The sequence below is a fragment of the Nilaparvata lugens genome, chromosome 4 (genome assembly GCF_014356525.2).
Source record: "Nilaparvata lugens isolate BPH chromosome 4, ASM1435652v1, whole genome shotgun sequence".
Classification (NCBI taxonomy): Eukaryota; Metazoa; Arthropoda; class Insecta; order Hemiptera; family Delphacidae; genus Nilaparvata; species Nilaparvata lugens.
The window spans coordinates 32209230-32226281 of NC_052507.1; the positions used below are offsets into that span (position 1 = coordinate 32209230).

At 35.0% G+C, this 17052-nt stretch overlaps 1 protein-coding gene across 1 annotated transcript in view; it reads right to left on the reverse strand.

The window, feature by feature from the left end:
* LOC111047974 (N-terminal kinase-like protein) overlaps nt 1–11265 on the reverse strand; it is a 51888-nt gene extending 40623 nt beyond the window's left edge. The window contains exons 1-3 of the mRNA XM_039427337.1: nt 10984–11265; nt 10386–10511; nt 9240–9463 (exon numbers count right to left, since the gene is read on the reverse strand). Coding sequence (XP_039283271.1) covers nt 9240–9463; nt 10386–10511; nt 10984–11139 — 506 coding nt within the window. The 5' untranslated portion in view covers nt 11140–11265. The remainder of the gene's footprint in view (nt 1–9239; nt 9464–10385; nt 10512–10983) is intronic.
* Between the last annotated feature and the right edge of the window lie 5787 nt (nt 11266–17052).

Here is a 17052-nt window from a genome sequence, read left to right on the forward strand (position 1 = left end):
TCCTAGCTCGGGATTTATTCAAGTTCTATAGTGAGGTCCACGTTATAATGGCAGTGTTTGATAAGCAGAGGTTTTGTTATCCTTGTCTAACATTCAACAAATCTGATAGCGCTATCTCTTTATCACTTTGTTCTGTTGCCAGATCGTCTTTTAACAATGTAGAATTAATAATTAATTAACAAAATATTTCATCTTAAATATGTAAATCTATACTTATAAAATTCTTATCTCACTGATCACGATTTCTGGAAAAACTACTGGACGGATTGCAACAAAACTTGGAATATAGCTCCCTTATACGTCCTAGGTGCTCACTAAAGCTGGGTTTACACCAAAGTTATTAACAAAATGTTAGTAACTTAATCCTTATAGATTCTATTAGATTGAACATAACTTATCATACATATGTATGATAATCTCTAAAATCTCACTCTAATCTCTAAAATAAACAGTTTGGAAGCGGTTCCTGGTGATATTACTGCCATTCAAGAAGACCTAGCCTCTGTGAATAATTTGCTGTCCAGTTTGGAGCCTCGTATTTGTGAGTCAGAGAAACGTATTGAGGCCTTGGAACAGGATCTGGGTGTACTTAAGAATCAGTCCATGAATGCTTCTGGGTTGGACTCGGGTAGCCTTGAGGTGACTTTAGCGGAACTCCATGAACGTACTCGTAGATCTTCAAATGTGATGGTTTTCAATTTGGAAGAATCCCCTAGTGCTGATGTAGCAGTGAGAAAACAACATGACATGGACTTTATCTCAAAACTATTCTCTCCATTTCTTCCATCCTTTTCTCCTGTGGGTGCTAGATCTCTTCGTGTTGGGAAAAAGAAACAGGGGTACACTAGGCCACTCAAGGTGATATTGGGTAATCCTGCTGATGCTTCAACAGTCATATCTAAATTCAATGCCGAGTTGTGTGATCCATTGCTATCCAAAGTTAGACTATCTAGAGATAGAACCCCATTTGAGGCTAACCATCTGAAAACTTTAAATGCCGAACTGGCCAATCGAAAGTCCAGGAGTGAGGAGGGGCTTACAATCAAATATATCAGTGGGGTCCCAAAAATTGTGAGTAATAAGCAAAAAAACGCATAAGTTCCAACGGTACACCAAAGAACTATAGTATTTATTTTCAGAATGTCAATGGGTTGAGGTCTAAATTAACTGATTTGTCTCTTAATGCTTCAGTCACGGCATATGATATGATTGCCTTTGTAGAGACTAATCTTAGTTCTGATATTAGTGATAGTGAGCTTGGTCTTGACTGCTACAGCATGTATAGATGTGACAGATCAGAACTTACCAGTGCTAAATTAAGTGGTGGTGGAGTCCTTGTGGCTGTACATAATAGTATTTCTAGTTACCCTGTTGTTGTATTGTCTTGTAAAAGTGAATGCCTGTTTATTTTATGTTCCCTGTTAGTTTGTAAGTTTTTGCTTGTTTGTGCCTATATTCCTCCTAACCAGCCAGCTAAGGTTTATGATGATTTATGCCAATCCATTGATTGTGCCATATTGCAAGCTGGAAGCCCAGATTATGTATTACTGATTGGTGATTTTAATCTGCCAAATGTTGATTGGTCCAGATTGAACTTGTTTCATGCTGCTACTTCTAGATCTATTGCTGATTTGGCTCTTGCACACAACCTCCAGCAGGCAAACAACGAGTTGAATTCTAGGGGAGTACTTCTGGACCTGGTTTTTTCTTCTATTCCTGACTTGTTGGTGAGTAAGCCATTGGAAGTACTGGTTCCTGAGGATAGGCATCACCCTGCCCTTCATATAGGTTTTTGCTTGAGTGGTGGGTCTCAACCAAGATATGTTAAACACATTCCTGACTTCCGGAAAAGTGATTTGGTCTCTATATTCCAGGTTCTTCAGGGTAGGGAATATCCGCTTTTAAGCTGCATGGAAGGTATGGTGGTTGAGCAGAAGTTCAGTGAATTCTGCAGTGATTTGAGATCTTCCATCATGAGGTTTACTCCAGTGAGAAGGGTTTATGTCTCTAACTTCCCTAAATGGTTCTCTAATGATCTAAAGAGACTGATTGTGGCTAAAAAGATTGCACACAGGAATTACAAGGCCAATGGCAGTATCCACCTCTATGAAGCTTTCTGCTGCTTGAGGGACAGATGTAAGGACCTGACTAGAAGATGTTATGATGCCTATATAATGGGTGTGGAGGATTCTGTCCAGACTAATATAAAATCTTTCTGGTCCCATGTCAATGGGCTAAAGAAGGTCTCTAAAAAATCCACTATTGTAAAACTGGATGACAAGTGTGCTTCTACAGCTGCTGGTAAGTGTGAACTCTTTGCTGAATGCTTTTCATCCACTTTTGCTCAGAGTGTAGTTCCTGTTCCTACTTTTGATTTTGGCTGGAATCAGGTGGTTCCGCCATGCTGCATTGCTGCTTCTGATGTTCAACGGAGGCTGGAGACTTTAGATGTTAATAGGGGGGTAGGACCTGATGGTATTCCTTCTCTGGTACTCCGTTTCTGTGCTCCTGTCCTGGCTGGTCACCTGGCTGTGTTCTTTGCTGCTCTGCTAACAGTAGGTATCTTCCCTGAGGTTCTCAAGAGTGGTTTCCTGGTGCCTGTGTTCAAGTCAGGTGACCATTGTAATGCCAGAAATTATAGACCTATTACAATCCAGTCTGTGATAGCCATGGTATTTGAGGGCATAGTTACGGACCATCTTTATTTCTGCCTGCGTAAGGGTATATATATGGAGCAGCATGGGTTTCTGAGGTCTAGATCTACAGTTACTAATCTTCTGGAGTTTCAGGATTTTGTGATGGGAGCCTTTGTGAATGCTTGTCAGGTGGATTGCTTGTACTTGGATCTCTCAAAGGCCTTTGATAGAGTTAATCACACTCTTATGATTGCCAAGTTGAAGGGTTATGGAGTCCATGGATCATTGCTAATGTGGTTGGATAGCTACCTGAGGGATAGAACTCTTATTGTTAGGTATGAGGGTCATGAGTCATCACCATTCAGGGCCTTATCTGGGGTTCCACAGGGGTCTCATCTGGGTCCCCTCCTTTTCAACTTATTTATGAATGATATTGGTAGTGTCATCTCTTCCAATTTCTTAATGTATGCTGATGATGTGAAACTTTTTGATGTGGTGTCGCATGGTACAGGGCGCAATGCACTGCAGTCTTCACTCTTGAACATTGATAAATGGTGTTTGGATAATGGCATGGCACTGAACACTGCTAAGTGTGTGATGATGTCTCTCAGACGTGGGTCCAATATCCTTGATATTCAATATGTCCTGCAGGGTGCTCCTCTGATAAGAGTGTTTAAATTCAATGACCTTGGGGTTACCATGAGTCCCTCCCTTAGTCCTTTGGAGCATGTGTGTGGGATAACAGCCAAGGCTAGGTCACTGCTTGGATTCATTTTCAGGTCCTCTAGAGATTTCAGATCTCCTCATAGTCTCCTGGTTCTGTTCAGGGCACTGGTCCTTCCTGTTATGGAGTATGCTTCTGTCATATGGGTCCCCATACCACCAATACCAGATTGATATGCTACAGAAGGTCCAGAGACGTTTTGTGAGAATGCTTGGCTGCAGGATGGGGTTTGCATACTTTGATGTGCCTGTGGAGGAAATTGAGAGACATTTTGGCCTTTTACCTTTGGCTTCTAGGAGGAGACTCTTCGACTTGATGCTTCTTTACAAATTGGTGAATGGAGCATTGGACTGCCCGGAATTGTTGGCTGGCATTGATATCTGTGCTCCAAGAGGGATCCGCTCCAGGACGATCTTCAGACGACGTCTTCATACAACAGCTTACGCATACAATAGTGGTTTGTCAAGGGTGCTGCGATCTGGTTGTGAGGCTGCTGCGGCAGGAATTGATTTCTTTGATGTGTCCGTGGTAGCTTTCAGGAGGGCAGCCATGCGGTGGGGACTCTAGCTCCTTCTTTGTTGTTAGCTGATATTTATATATCTTTTGTCTTATCATCCTTTCTCCTTTTGTTTTTTTATGCATGTATTTTGTTATACCCTTTGTGATTACTTGTTAGTGATCTAATGCTGAGGTTTGCCTAATTTATTTTTCTCTTTTATTTGGCTATAGGCTACTTTGAATGCTTCACCTTCATTGCTTTGCTTTAAAATTTGGCTTCATTATGTAATATGTATACTTAGGGGGCACTAGCCAATCCTCTTTAACTTAGCTTGTTATTGTTATGCTTGTTATTATGCTTATTATTAGGTTATAATTATGCTTATTAGTATTATTATTATTATTATTATTATTATTTTATATGCTTCTTTTTTGTGCTTTTTGATTGTTGTAATTGGTGTGTACCGTTGGAAAATAAATAAATAAATGATGAAAATATGTGTTTGTCAAGTTACGTTCAATCTAATAGAATCTATAAGGATTAAGTTATTAACATTTTGTTAATAACTTTGGTGTAAACCCAGCTTAAGAAATCTTTTGAAGATATTTCAACTCTAAGGGTGGTTTTCAAGGGTTTAAAGTTCGTCTTTTAGCATGTATATTCTTCTTCTCCCAATCTCTCAATTATAATAATTGAAAATGTCCATATCATATGTTAGTATAGAACTATAATCTAGAGAGAGTACCTCTTCGAAACAGTTGTTAACTGGCAAGTAAATTAATAATTTTGTTAGGTTGGCATTAAGTTGAGATGACTTAATTAGGTTGGCACCAAGTTGAAGAACTAATTAAAATGCATTTATCGAGAGCACATTGATTGGGCACTGCTGCTTCAACCAAGTTGAAGAACTAATTAAAATGCATTTATCGAGAGCACATTGATTGGGCACTGCTGCTTCAATCAGAGGAGCTTCTATTCCTGGGAGTATGGATAATTTTCATTCTTCATAAAACAAGCTTTTATAACGAGAGTTGCTTCTATCGATTGATCCTATTCTATCAAGACTTATTTTGTTTGTATATCCGACAGGCAGCATCAATGCTCCCCATTCAAACAATGCTGACACATTGATGTGAATCTTACTATAATTTGGTTACTTTAGATCAGATGAAGATAATAACCTAATGTTGATGATCACTACTGTTCCAATTTCAATCATGTTTGACATTTTTGGTTTTGATGCCGGCTGTTATTACTAGTAGTTCGGTGAACAGTAGACCTCACGCAGTATTCTCATCTACAAGTACCTGATCTCACTTATTTTAAATGTTAACAAACTCAGTTCACGTTTGAATTTGTATTCCATATGATATAATTCATCCAGTTCCGTGAAAATCTTTCTATCTGATGAAAATTAATTTTTTACAATCAAAAATGTTATAATTTCTCCAGCATTATTTAGTTCATTTGTTTATTTTTAATCACCTATTGAATTTGGTTTTTGGAAGGTGAGAATATTGATAGTAATGGGCACGCATAATAATACCATGGCTGCAAAACAAAATATTGAAACCAAAGACCTTGAAGCTGCGATTAGACCAAAGTTATTAACAAAATGTTAATAACTCAATCCTTATAGATTATATTAGATTGAACATAACTTATTATACACGTGATGAAGATGTGTGTTTGTCAACTTCCGTTCAATCCAATAGAATCTATAAGGATTAAGTTATTAACATTATGTTAATAACTTTGGTGTAAACCCAGCTTAAAGATGCATACCTCTTCAAGGTCTTTGATTGAAACTATAGACCTTATACAAATACAGTAATAGACTGGCTTATCCACACATATGTGTAATCACTTGTCAGCTGATAGATGATGAATAATTTTATTCTATAGTCTGATTTTTACTCTAATATTGGCGTATGAAGGAGGCTCCTTTTTCCTTTTATATTATCCTTGAGATGCAAAATTTCCAAAAACCTTGAATATACGTCGACGCGCAATTTAAAAAGGAACATACCTGTTAAATTTCATGAAAATCTATTACCGCGTTTCCCAGTAAATGCGCAACATATAAACCGTAAACCAAATATGTAAGGGTGGGAAAAAGAAAAGAAATGCAATTGAGATAAAAGGAAAGATTACAACTATAATCAACAATCAAAAATTCTGATTATAATAATCAGATTTAAGGGCTACTCGCTTAGCCGATCTGTGGTCGTTCAGTTTTTTTTGATAATAAAAACAAAAATTACTATTTAGAATTATGGATCTGAAAAATTAAAAAATGTACAATCAACTATTATCTTATTTTACCTTAAAAAGAGTCCCTTGGCCTGCTCCTCAAGGTCCAGTTAAAGCACTCCCGATTTTAAATAAAAAATATATAAAAAAAACTCTGCCAGTTGATTGAATCAAAAACACCAGCTTTCCCTACAAGATTCAAATCCTGAAAATACAATTATGTAGGTTTAAACTGCCTGGACTGCGACAGCCTGTAATTGAATTATCAAGACAGAATCCTTCAGGTAACCAATGCCTTAACTCAACAACTAACTTCAGAAACGGTTCAAGGAATACGGCTCTATATACGGTTCAAGGAAACATTCAAACATTTAAACAGTAAGAGAAATGCTAAACCGTCGACTTGAATCTTAGACCTCACTTCGCTCGGTCAATTATGTGTATATATGTGTATAATAGTACATAGTATATCAACGAATATTGTAGCAAACATAGTATATCATTCTAAATCGAATTCATAGTATATCTATTTGTAATTGATGATGTGTTTTGTTTTTTGAAGTGAGAATAAATTGTTATTTTGATGAGTGATAGTAGCTTAACCTAGATTTTGATTTGGACTGTAGTATAAATTTGAAAATGTACAGTTTTGGGCATTAAGCCTGCTGTGCCTCCTCATATAACTAAAAATAAATGTACGATTGAGAAAATGAATAAATAAATATAAACTAAAAATTCAATCTTTCGTTACAAATTTTCTATGCTTTTACACTACAGAGCGAAGCTCGGTCCCCCGATATTGATGTCATTATATGACACAAGACAAACCTATTGATATTGATAGATCACAAGTAAATACTAAAGTTGTCAATTCAGATAGAAATTAAATTGAATTGCATGTTAGTTCACATACACATTTTCATCCCTAAGTATTTGGTTTCAAGCTAAGATCAAAGAAACAAATCATATGATTGTAGTCAATAATCAAAGTGATTGAATATTAAAGTTATAATATTATATTGAAGTTTTAAGCTAATATTGAAGTTTTCTTTAACGAGTTAGATATTATCCTGAGAAATATTGATAAGAATGAGAATGCGGTTTTAATAGGAGATATAAACATTGATATCTTACGTAACAGTAGTTTGGCAAATGAATATAGCGGTCTAATCCTAATGCAAATGTATGGCCTGAGATCTTTTATTAATATACCTACTAGAGTAACACACAATACAGGTTTTTTTATAAAAATGCTAATTTTAAATATGAAAACATAAAAAGCTCTGTTCAAAGGACCTGTATTACTGACCACTTCTGTACTACACTACACATAGGAAATTCAAAGCCAGTCTATATTGATGTAAAGGAGAATATTATTAAACGAATAAACTATAAGAACCTTACGGACAAGTTGAGACAGGAAAGTAGGAAGAATGAAACTACTTTTAATGAGGCTAATCTTGATTTGGATGACAAAATAAATGCTTTCTTTAAGAAACTGATGGACCACATAGATTCTGCAACCGAACAAATTAAAATGACAAATAAAAATAGACCATTAAACAAATGGATAACTTCAGGGCTAATAAAATCCATAAGAGAGAGGGACAAACTACATAAAAAACTAAAAATCCAACCATTTAATGCTACACTGAAAGCTAGATACAAAAACTATAGAAATCTGCTTAACACACTGATTAAGAAAGCTAAACTAGACTACTTTAAAAATAAAATGTCAACTTGTAAAGGGAACAACAAAAAGACGTGGCTCTGTATAAAGGAAATTTTAGATATAAAACGAAATAGAAAAGTTCCTGACATCGACCCTATAATATTAAATAATTATTTCTCGCAAGTAGGTAGAAGTTATGCAGAAAATCTGAATAATAGTTTTAACTCAAGTCACCCAGTACCAACTTTAGTTCCACATACTCAACATTTTCGAGATTCGTTTTTCATTTTCCCTACAAATTCCGATGAAGTTGCTGCCATAATAAATACATTAAAAACTAATTCATCTCCTGGTATTGATAATATAAGCAATGTTTGTTTGAAAAATATATCAGAATACATATCTCAGCCTTTATCAATTTTGTTTAACAAATGTTTCGAAACAGGTCATTTTCCTTCACACTTAAAGGTTGCAAATATAATTCCACTATTTAAATCAGGTGAGAGACAAGCTCCTGAAAATTACCGCCCTATTAGTCTAATAAGTAACCTGCCTAAGATTTTTGAAGAATTGATGAAGGTACTTATAATGAAATATCTTCAAAGGCATAATTTAATAGCAGAAAATCAATTTGGTTTTCAAGAGGGGAAATGCACTGAGGATGCAATATCAGAGCTGGTGAGGATTGTGACAAATAATTTTTAGATGAACAAAAGGACCTTGGCTGTCTATTTGGACTTAGCCAAGGCCTTTGATACTATTCCTCACATCTTTCTCTTGAGAAAGTTGGAGGGTATAGGTTTTCGTGGCACAGTTTTGAAATTTTTTGAGAATTATTTGAAAGACAGATTACAAATTCTAACTATAGATGGAAAAACAAGTAAACTAACTTTAACTGAGTTCGGCCTTCCTCAGGGAACGGTTTTGTCACCAATTCTATTTCTCCTCTATATTAATGACCTATTGAGACTTGATATAGCTGGTTGTAACTCGATCTCTTTTGCTGATTACACGGCATTGGTCTTTACTGGTTCAAGCTGGGATGAAGCTAAGCGCTTGGCAGAGTCTGGTCTCACACGTGTTAAATCATGGCTTGACCAACACATTCTTACACTGAATGTCAATAAGAGTGTATATATGGTATTCTCACCAGGAGTGAGCTCTCTCCCCAGAGATATTCTGAATACTGGTATCAGAATACACTCTTAAATCTGTCTCCTTTTGTGTGTCTGAGTAAAGGGACGGTCTGCCTACCTGTATACTACGTAGTATACATAGTATATCAATGGCGCAGGTAGGCCGGGCGTGTGTACCTGCGCGTGGGGAAGCGAGGGTCGGCTTAATCTTTCAGCGTTCATGCCAGTTTGGACAGAGTATAGCTGAATCCCGAGCTCGGGAACCGGCCCTTAGTGATATTGTTTGACCAATCAACTATTGTTTTAGCCTGCTTATTACCATTTGGTGATTGTTTTTTGCCGGTTGAGGTCAGCCTTCTCGGGAGGGTCGTACTTGTCGAGGGAGGGCAGCACCTTGATGGGGAGGCCGGTGCCATCTGCAGTGCCGGCCATGTACTCCACTCCACCCAGCTTCCACTCGCCGGCGCAGTTCACAAACACCGACCACAGGCACACGTTGTTGTGACGCATGTTGCAGTCGTTGTTCACGAAGCTCAGAGCTCTCTACAATCCACAATTCATTCACTTGATCATCTATGTTATACAGACAGTTCCACAAAAGGTGTAAAAGGTTACATGAAATATGCAACAAAAAATGTTTAGTAAGATTTTCTTATATAGACCTACATTCTCGAGATATATAGATTTTTCGATATTTTTGAAAAACGTCAATAACTAGAAAACTATCAGTCAATACCTAATTATAAGGATATGTTTGGAAAGATGAAGAAATTTATATTAAGATACATATAATTTGTTAATTTGTTTGATGTTTTGTAACTTTTTATGAGCGCATTAGTTACATGTGTCATGTGTCATGCAAGTACTTTTGTCGAGTTCAAAGCCAAATTTCAAACAGTTTGAACTCATAAAAAGTTCAAAAACGTCAAAGGAACAAATTATATCAATCTTATTTGAAATTTCCTCCTCTTTCCTACTATATCATCAGAATTGGATTTTAACAAGTAACAATATATGTACAATCAAATAGTCTCTTCACCGAGTGGACTCCTGGCGCAGAGCAAACGCGCGGCACTTGTGCATGAAAGGTTGCCGGTTCGAATCCAGACAGAGTGAATTTTCTGCTGAGAATTGTCAACTTCAATGAAGGTGATCCACGCTATTTTGACAAAATTATTATTCAATTTTTTCAATTAGTTTTTCTATTGTAAATTTTTACAGTTGTCGAGTGAATTTGATGATAGTATATTAATATTCATTTTCAGCATGGAAATATAAAACTGAATATGCATAATTGTATCTATCACATTAACTTGATATTGATATAGGCTTAGTGAATGGCAGAAAACTGAGATGTGGAACTATATACGATTTTTTTTTTATTTGATAGTAATATTATTTTTAAATGTTTATTATATAAAAAATGTTATTTTGAGCTAAGAAACTGAAATTGAATGCCAATTACCGTTATTTGAAATATACCCCAAGCCAAATACAATTCTTTGGCTGTTCCTTCATTACTGCATGATGTTTCCAGGTGAGTATGTAATGGTTCAATATATTCTGTTACTAAGTAAAGCATTTTATCAGTCTGAAACACAAATAATTGAAATTAAATGTATCAAATGTATTACAAATATTATATTTATATAACTATATATTTTCTGTTCACGTTTTCTATGGAATAAAATTATATTCATGTGATTTTACATTTATAATTGAGTAAATTCAATACAAAGTAAGTTAGCCGATATTTAATTCTTTGATAAGCTACAAAAAGAGACACAAAGATTTTGTATCCTATAAAATTATTTTTTTCGAAATTGTTTCTTCAATTCATCTAATTGGATGATACTCGTATATAAAAATTTCTGAACAGGATATCTGAGGCCTAACACGAATAGAAACTAACAAGCCATGAAAACTTATAAGCCCAAAAGACAATATTGTACTCGAGGTCTCCAAGAAGTTATCATTCTACCTGTTGACTCCAAAATTCCTGACTATATTATTTCTATCCATAACTTAGCTGAGTTGAAAAATATGATTTTCAAGTCTCCTACCTCAAGACTATCAAGGTAAGTCAAAATACTGGGATGTCTCAATGTTTTCAGTCGTTTGACAGCTGTTTTGGCCACTTCAAACTGAGTGTCGCTATTGTTTTTAATATCGAACACAAAAACCGATACTTCTTCTCCTGATCCCTGAAAAACAATCATCAAGACATAATAAAAGTTCAGAAAGCGGATGTGTGTGTGAGAGAGACACAGAGATTGATTAGCTGCCTTTATACCTAGAGATAAGATTAGATTAGAGTTCGTTATTTATTTATGTTACAATATTTACTGGCTTATACGCTGATTTACATTAAATGACGGTATTGCTAATTATTCAACGAATTTTACAAAGTATAAAGGTTAACCAAAGAGAATAAAGATTGAATGCAATTAGAATAACGATAATATAATATTGTGATGTAACTTCATAAATCGGCGGTTTTTCAACAAATAACCTTCCCATCAACACACGACCGGGATTTGATGGAATAGAGCTATTGGGAATTATAACTCGAAATAATGTTTAAATGAGAAACTCCACTTAATAAGTTATGAACTAGATGATTTGAATCTTAGAATTATGGGATGGATTATATTAGAATGAGTAATACCTATTGAATACAATATTGCATTAATGATTAAAAATAGATAAATGGAACAAACGTTAAAGGGTAGGATTTAATTAAGATTTTAGAAATTGGTTGAGTACTTTGACGATATACAATACTAATGAACAGAAAATGTTGAGATGAGATGATGAATATGTATTATGTGAAATGGAGATGGAATATGGAAAATGGAATATGGAAAATGGAATGAAGAATGGAAAGGAAGGTGGATTAGAATATTTGTCATGCAGTGCTCTAGGTTTTAACAAACTCAGTCATTTTCTCTATAAGATATTTTTTCAAAGACAAGATAAAGCCATTGCAATGAGTTCGCTTGCGGTAATGATTCTGGGATTCTGGTAGCCCGTTTTTGCAGCTTCATGTCTACAACCTTGGTTGAATTACCCCACATGAGTAGACCTTGGGTGATATGACAGTGGAAAAGTGCATGATACACCATGACCAGATATGCCTGCGTCAGATGTCCCCTCAGCTTGAGCAAAAGGAAACTGATTAGAGACAGTCTCTATGTGGATTTGACTTGCCCAGCTGAGCTATGAGTCCAGCATAAAGCCCAGCTGAGCTATGAGTCCAGCATAAAGCCCAGCTGAGCTATGAGTCCAGCATAAAGCCCAGCTGAGCTTTGAATTCCAAAATAAACTATTTGAAAAGGTCATTCTAACAGTTTTACTAACATTAAGATGCAGATTGATGCTGTTGAACCACTGACAAATGTTATTGACTGATACATAAGCATTCAACTCCAGCCGCTCACAGTCATTCTCAGCATTTAGGATGCTAGTGTCATCCGCATATAAAGTAATATCAGCTCCTAATCCACTGCCCTTTATATCATTTATGTAGATGTTAAAAAGAAGCGGACCTAGCACCGATCCTTGGGGGACTCCAAATTTGACTTCTCTTAACTTAGATTTAAAATTGCCATTGCTGTTTTTTATTTCAACATATTGTACTCTGTTAAGTAAGTATGACGCAAGTAATTTCAGTGCAAGCCCTCTAACGCCAATATTTTCTAATTTATTTAGTAGAATTGTAAGTTCAACTGTATCAAATGCCTTGCTGAGGTCAACAAAAGTGGCTGCTGAATGTTTCTTCTTATCTAAATTATCAATAATTCTATTCACAAAGGTAACAACTGCTGTTTCTGTGGATTTTCCTTTTATGAACCCATGCTGGTCAACACTAAGAAGTTTGTACTTATTAAAGAAAGACATTATTCTATTTTCTAATACTTTTTCAAATATTTTTGAGAATGTGGATATAATTGACACAGGTCTATAGTTCTCTATGTTATCCCTCTCCTTACTTTTAAACAGTGGAATAACTTTCACAATCTTCAAGTTTCTTGGGAATACACCCACCTCGAAAGATTTGTTTATGATAAAGGCAAGAGGTGTACAAATAAAAGTGTCACATTTCTTTACCAACCAGTTAGAGAATCCATCATGACCTTCTGACTTTTTGTTTTTGAGTGTTCTTATAACCTGCAGAATCTCATCTGCGGATACTGATGTCAAGTATATTGAATTTAATGATTTTTTTGAATTACAATATTCAAACCTCTGCTTTCCCCTGCCTTTCCGTATTTTTTCAGCCACAGATACATAATGATCATTGAAGACGTTGGCTATTTTCACTGGGTCTTCAACTTCTGAATCCTCTGTTTTGATTTTGATTATAGATTTACTTCTTCTATTATTAGCTCTATTACCCACCTCATTATTTATAATATTCCATGTAGTCTTACTTAAGTTGTCTGAATGTGATATTTGCCTAGTGATGAATTGTGTTTTGCATGTGTTTAAAATGTTCTTGTATTGTTGTTTTTTTTGTTTTAATAAGTTTTTGAGAGTATTAGTTTTGTATTGCCTATAGAAAAGAGCAGCATCTCTATATTCCTCCCTAGCTCTTTTTACATCATTATTCATCCATTTATTCTGTTTAAGCTGTGATACTTTCTTTCTTTTTAGCGGGAAAGCCTGATTTTTGTGAGAGGTTAATATTTTTAAGAATGATTCATACATTTCATCAACATTACAAGACCGATATACATCATCCCAAGATTCTTTTTTCAGTAGTTCATGAAAAGCATTTACATTATGTTCATTATAATCTCTGAAATACGTGAAGGGTGTTTGGGGTTTACCCTGAGACCTATCAACTTCCTCGCTAAATATTTCTATTATTTGGGAGTGATGATCAGATATATATGTTTTTACAACTTCAGCCCTATAAAAATCTTCATTCAAATCGGTTGCAATATTATCAATAATTGTTTCAGAGTGTATTGTTTCTCTAGTAAAGCTATGAATGCATAAACTTAAATTATGTGATAGTAGCATGTCTCTGAGTGAACTGCTCTCATTTGTCACCTCGGCTGTATTTATATTAAAATCCCCTAAAATTATTTTGTTCCTGTTAATGGGTAGTTTTGACAGTATCTTATCTAAGTTTTCTATGAATGGCTTAACCTCACAAGAAGGTGATCTATACAAAGACAATAAATAAATCTCTTCATTCTGTAACTTAATTGATAACAAACAAACTTCAAGAACCTTTTCTTCACAAAAATCCTCCAGCAAATGGGAGTTTATAACATTAGATACAATGTTTCTATTATTTTTGAAAAAGATTGATACCCCACCTCCTCTATATGACTCTCTACAAAAATATGTAATTAAGCTGTAACCACTTATATTGACAAGATTGATTTCAGAAGATTTCAGTCCATGTTCTGACAGACACAAGATATCTGGCTTCATTTCATCTAAAACTACATCTAATTCTAAAAGTTTATTTTTCAAGTGTTGTATGTTCAGGTGCATAATTCTAATATTTCCTTTCTTGCAAACTGAATCTTTACCATTACATATTGAAGTTGGATTCTCATTAGTCTTCCTATCAAGTGATTGCTCAAGAGGTGAACAATCTATCCTAAAAAAACATCAGTGTTATCATGATTGTGTTGACTCAATGGAATAGGTTGTTTAGAAGATTCTACGGTGTCACTAATCTTAGCTGCAGTATTTAATATTATATCAACAATGTATTTCTTTCCGAGGTGGTTTAAGTGTAGACCATGAGACGTGTGAAATCTTGCACCCAAACAACTCAAATCTGAAAAAGTCACATTAGAGAAATGCTTGCTAATATTTTTTAAGCGTTCGTTGGTTTTTTGGACCTCCTTATTAACACATGACCACTTAGGAAGATCATGTCGATGGGGTACGGAAAACACCAATACATTTGTATGCTGCAAATCCAACAGTCTCCTCCTGAATGATTGAATCAGATGGTTCGATTCGTTGCATGCCACATCATTAGTTCCTGCGATGAGAACTGCAAGGTCATCCTTCGTCATATCAGAACAAATACTTTTGCAATCATCAGTAACCGTTTCAAACTTGGCACCCGGCTTCATTATATTTAGAAAATTATGCTGACTCTTTGACAAGACTTCATTGACAACCCGCCTTCCCTGACTGTCAGAAAAACATTTTATTTTTACTGGCTTAAGATTGATCAAGCTTCTTTTTAACTGTTCTTTATGAAAGTCGTTTAAGTTGTATTGTTTGCGCCGGGTATGTGAATTAGACACCTCAGATGTGGTTGAGCGCGATGCCAGATACCTCTGGAAATGAGAAATGATGTTCATCTCTTTGGCGTCTGCCGCGATCTCCTCAAGAACAATTACACTACAATATTTTGTCTACAATATTGTTACAATATTTACTGGCTTATACGCTGATTTACATTAAATGACGGTATTGCTAATTATTCAACGAATTTTACAAAGTATAAAGGTTAACCAAAGAGAATAAAGATTGAATGCAATTAGAATAACGATAATATAATATTGTGATGTAACTTCATAAATCGGCGGTTTCTCAACAAATAACCTTCCCATCAACACACGACCGGGATTTGATGGAATAGAGCTCTATAATTGGGAATTATAACTCGAAATAATGTTTAAATGAGAAACTCCACATAATAAGTTATGAACTAGATGATTTGAATCTTAGAATTATGGGATGGATTATATTAGAAAGAGTAATACCTTGAATACAATATTGCATTAATGATTAAAAATAGATAAATGGAACAAACGTTAAAGGGTAGGATTTAATTAAGATTTTAGAAATTGGTTGAGTACTTTGACGATATACAATACTAAAGAACAGAAAATGTTGAGATGAGATGATGAATATGTATTATGTGAAATGGAGATGGAATATGGAAAATGGAATATGGAAAATGGAATGAAGAATGGAAAGGAAGGTGGATTAGAATATTTGTCATGCAGTGCTCTAGGTTTGAACAAACTCAGTCATTTTCTCTATAAGATATTTTTTCAAAGACAAGATAAAGCCATTGCAATGAGTTCGCTTGCGGTAATGATTCTGGGATTCTGGTAGCCCGTTGATATGATAAACCATATGTTTTCGTTGTCATTGATTCATTCATAAATATCAAATGTTGTTGATCCGTTACTAGTAGAAAGTCATGTTTAATTTTATTTGATTAAAGCTCTACAAATGAAGAGTTTACTTATATCAATTTAATCAAATAAAATGCCGACAAAGAAAAAGACAAAAACGATTGAAAACCGTAACTACGAAGAAGATAAGATGGAATCACATATTGACAAGTTTCTCAAGCCAAAGGAATTATCTATCGACCCAGATTCGCCTACGGCAGAGAGAGAGTGGAAACATTGGAAAAAGACGTTCGAAAATTTCTTAGAAGGAACGACAACCAAAGACAAAATGAAAATATTGGTAAACTTCTTATCACCTGCTTTATACGAAATTGTGGAATGCTATACTTCATATGAAGAAACTATATCCATGTTGGAAGATATGTTCGTTAAACCAAAGAACGAAATTTATGCACTATACTGCCTTGTTAATGCAAAACAACAAATAGGTGAGTCCATTGATCACTACTATTCTGAACTAAAAAGATTAAGCTTATCATGTAACTTCACTAGAGTGTCAGCCGAAGAAAACAAAAACGAGCATATTAGAGATGCTCTTGTTTCAGGGTTATGTTCTATTGAAATTAAAGAGAAACTTTTTCAACAAGGAGATTTGAGTCTACAAGAAACCGTTTCCCAAGCACGTGTTCTTGAATCCGCAAAAACATATGCCGACTCCTTTAAAAGTACTTGTTATACAAACTCTGTTGAAGAAAATAAAAACATAAGCTTGAGTGAATCTTTCTCAGATGTTAATGCTGTAACCCAAAATCGACAGGCAATTGTAGAGAAATCCGTTCAATGCCAACGTTGCGGATATAAAAAACACTCAAATTCTCAAGAATGTCCTGCAATAGGAAAGACTTGTCATAAATGTTCCCGAATTGGACACTTTTCCCATGTGTGTAAAAGTAAAACGCTCAAAAAAAACTAACTACGTCAACTATTACTGCAGCTGTGTAACAA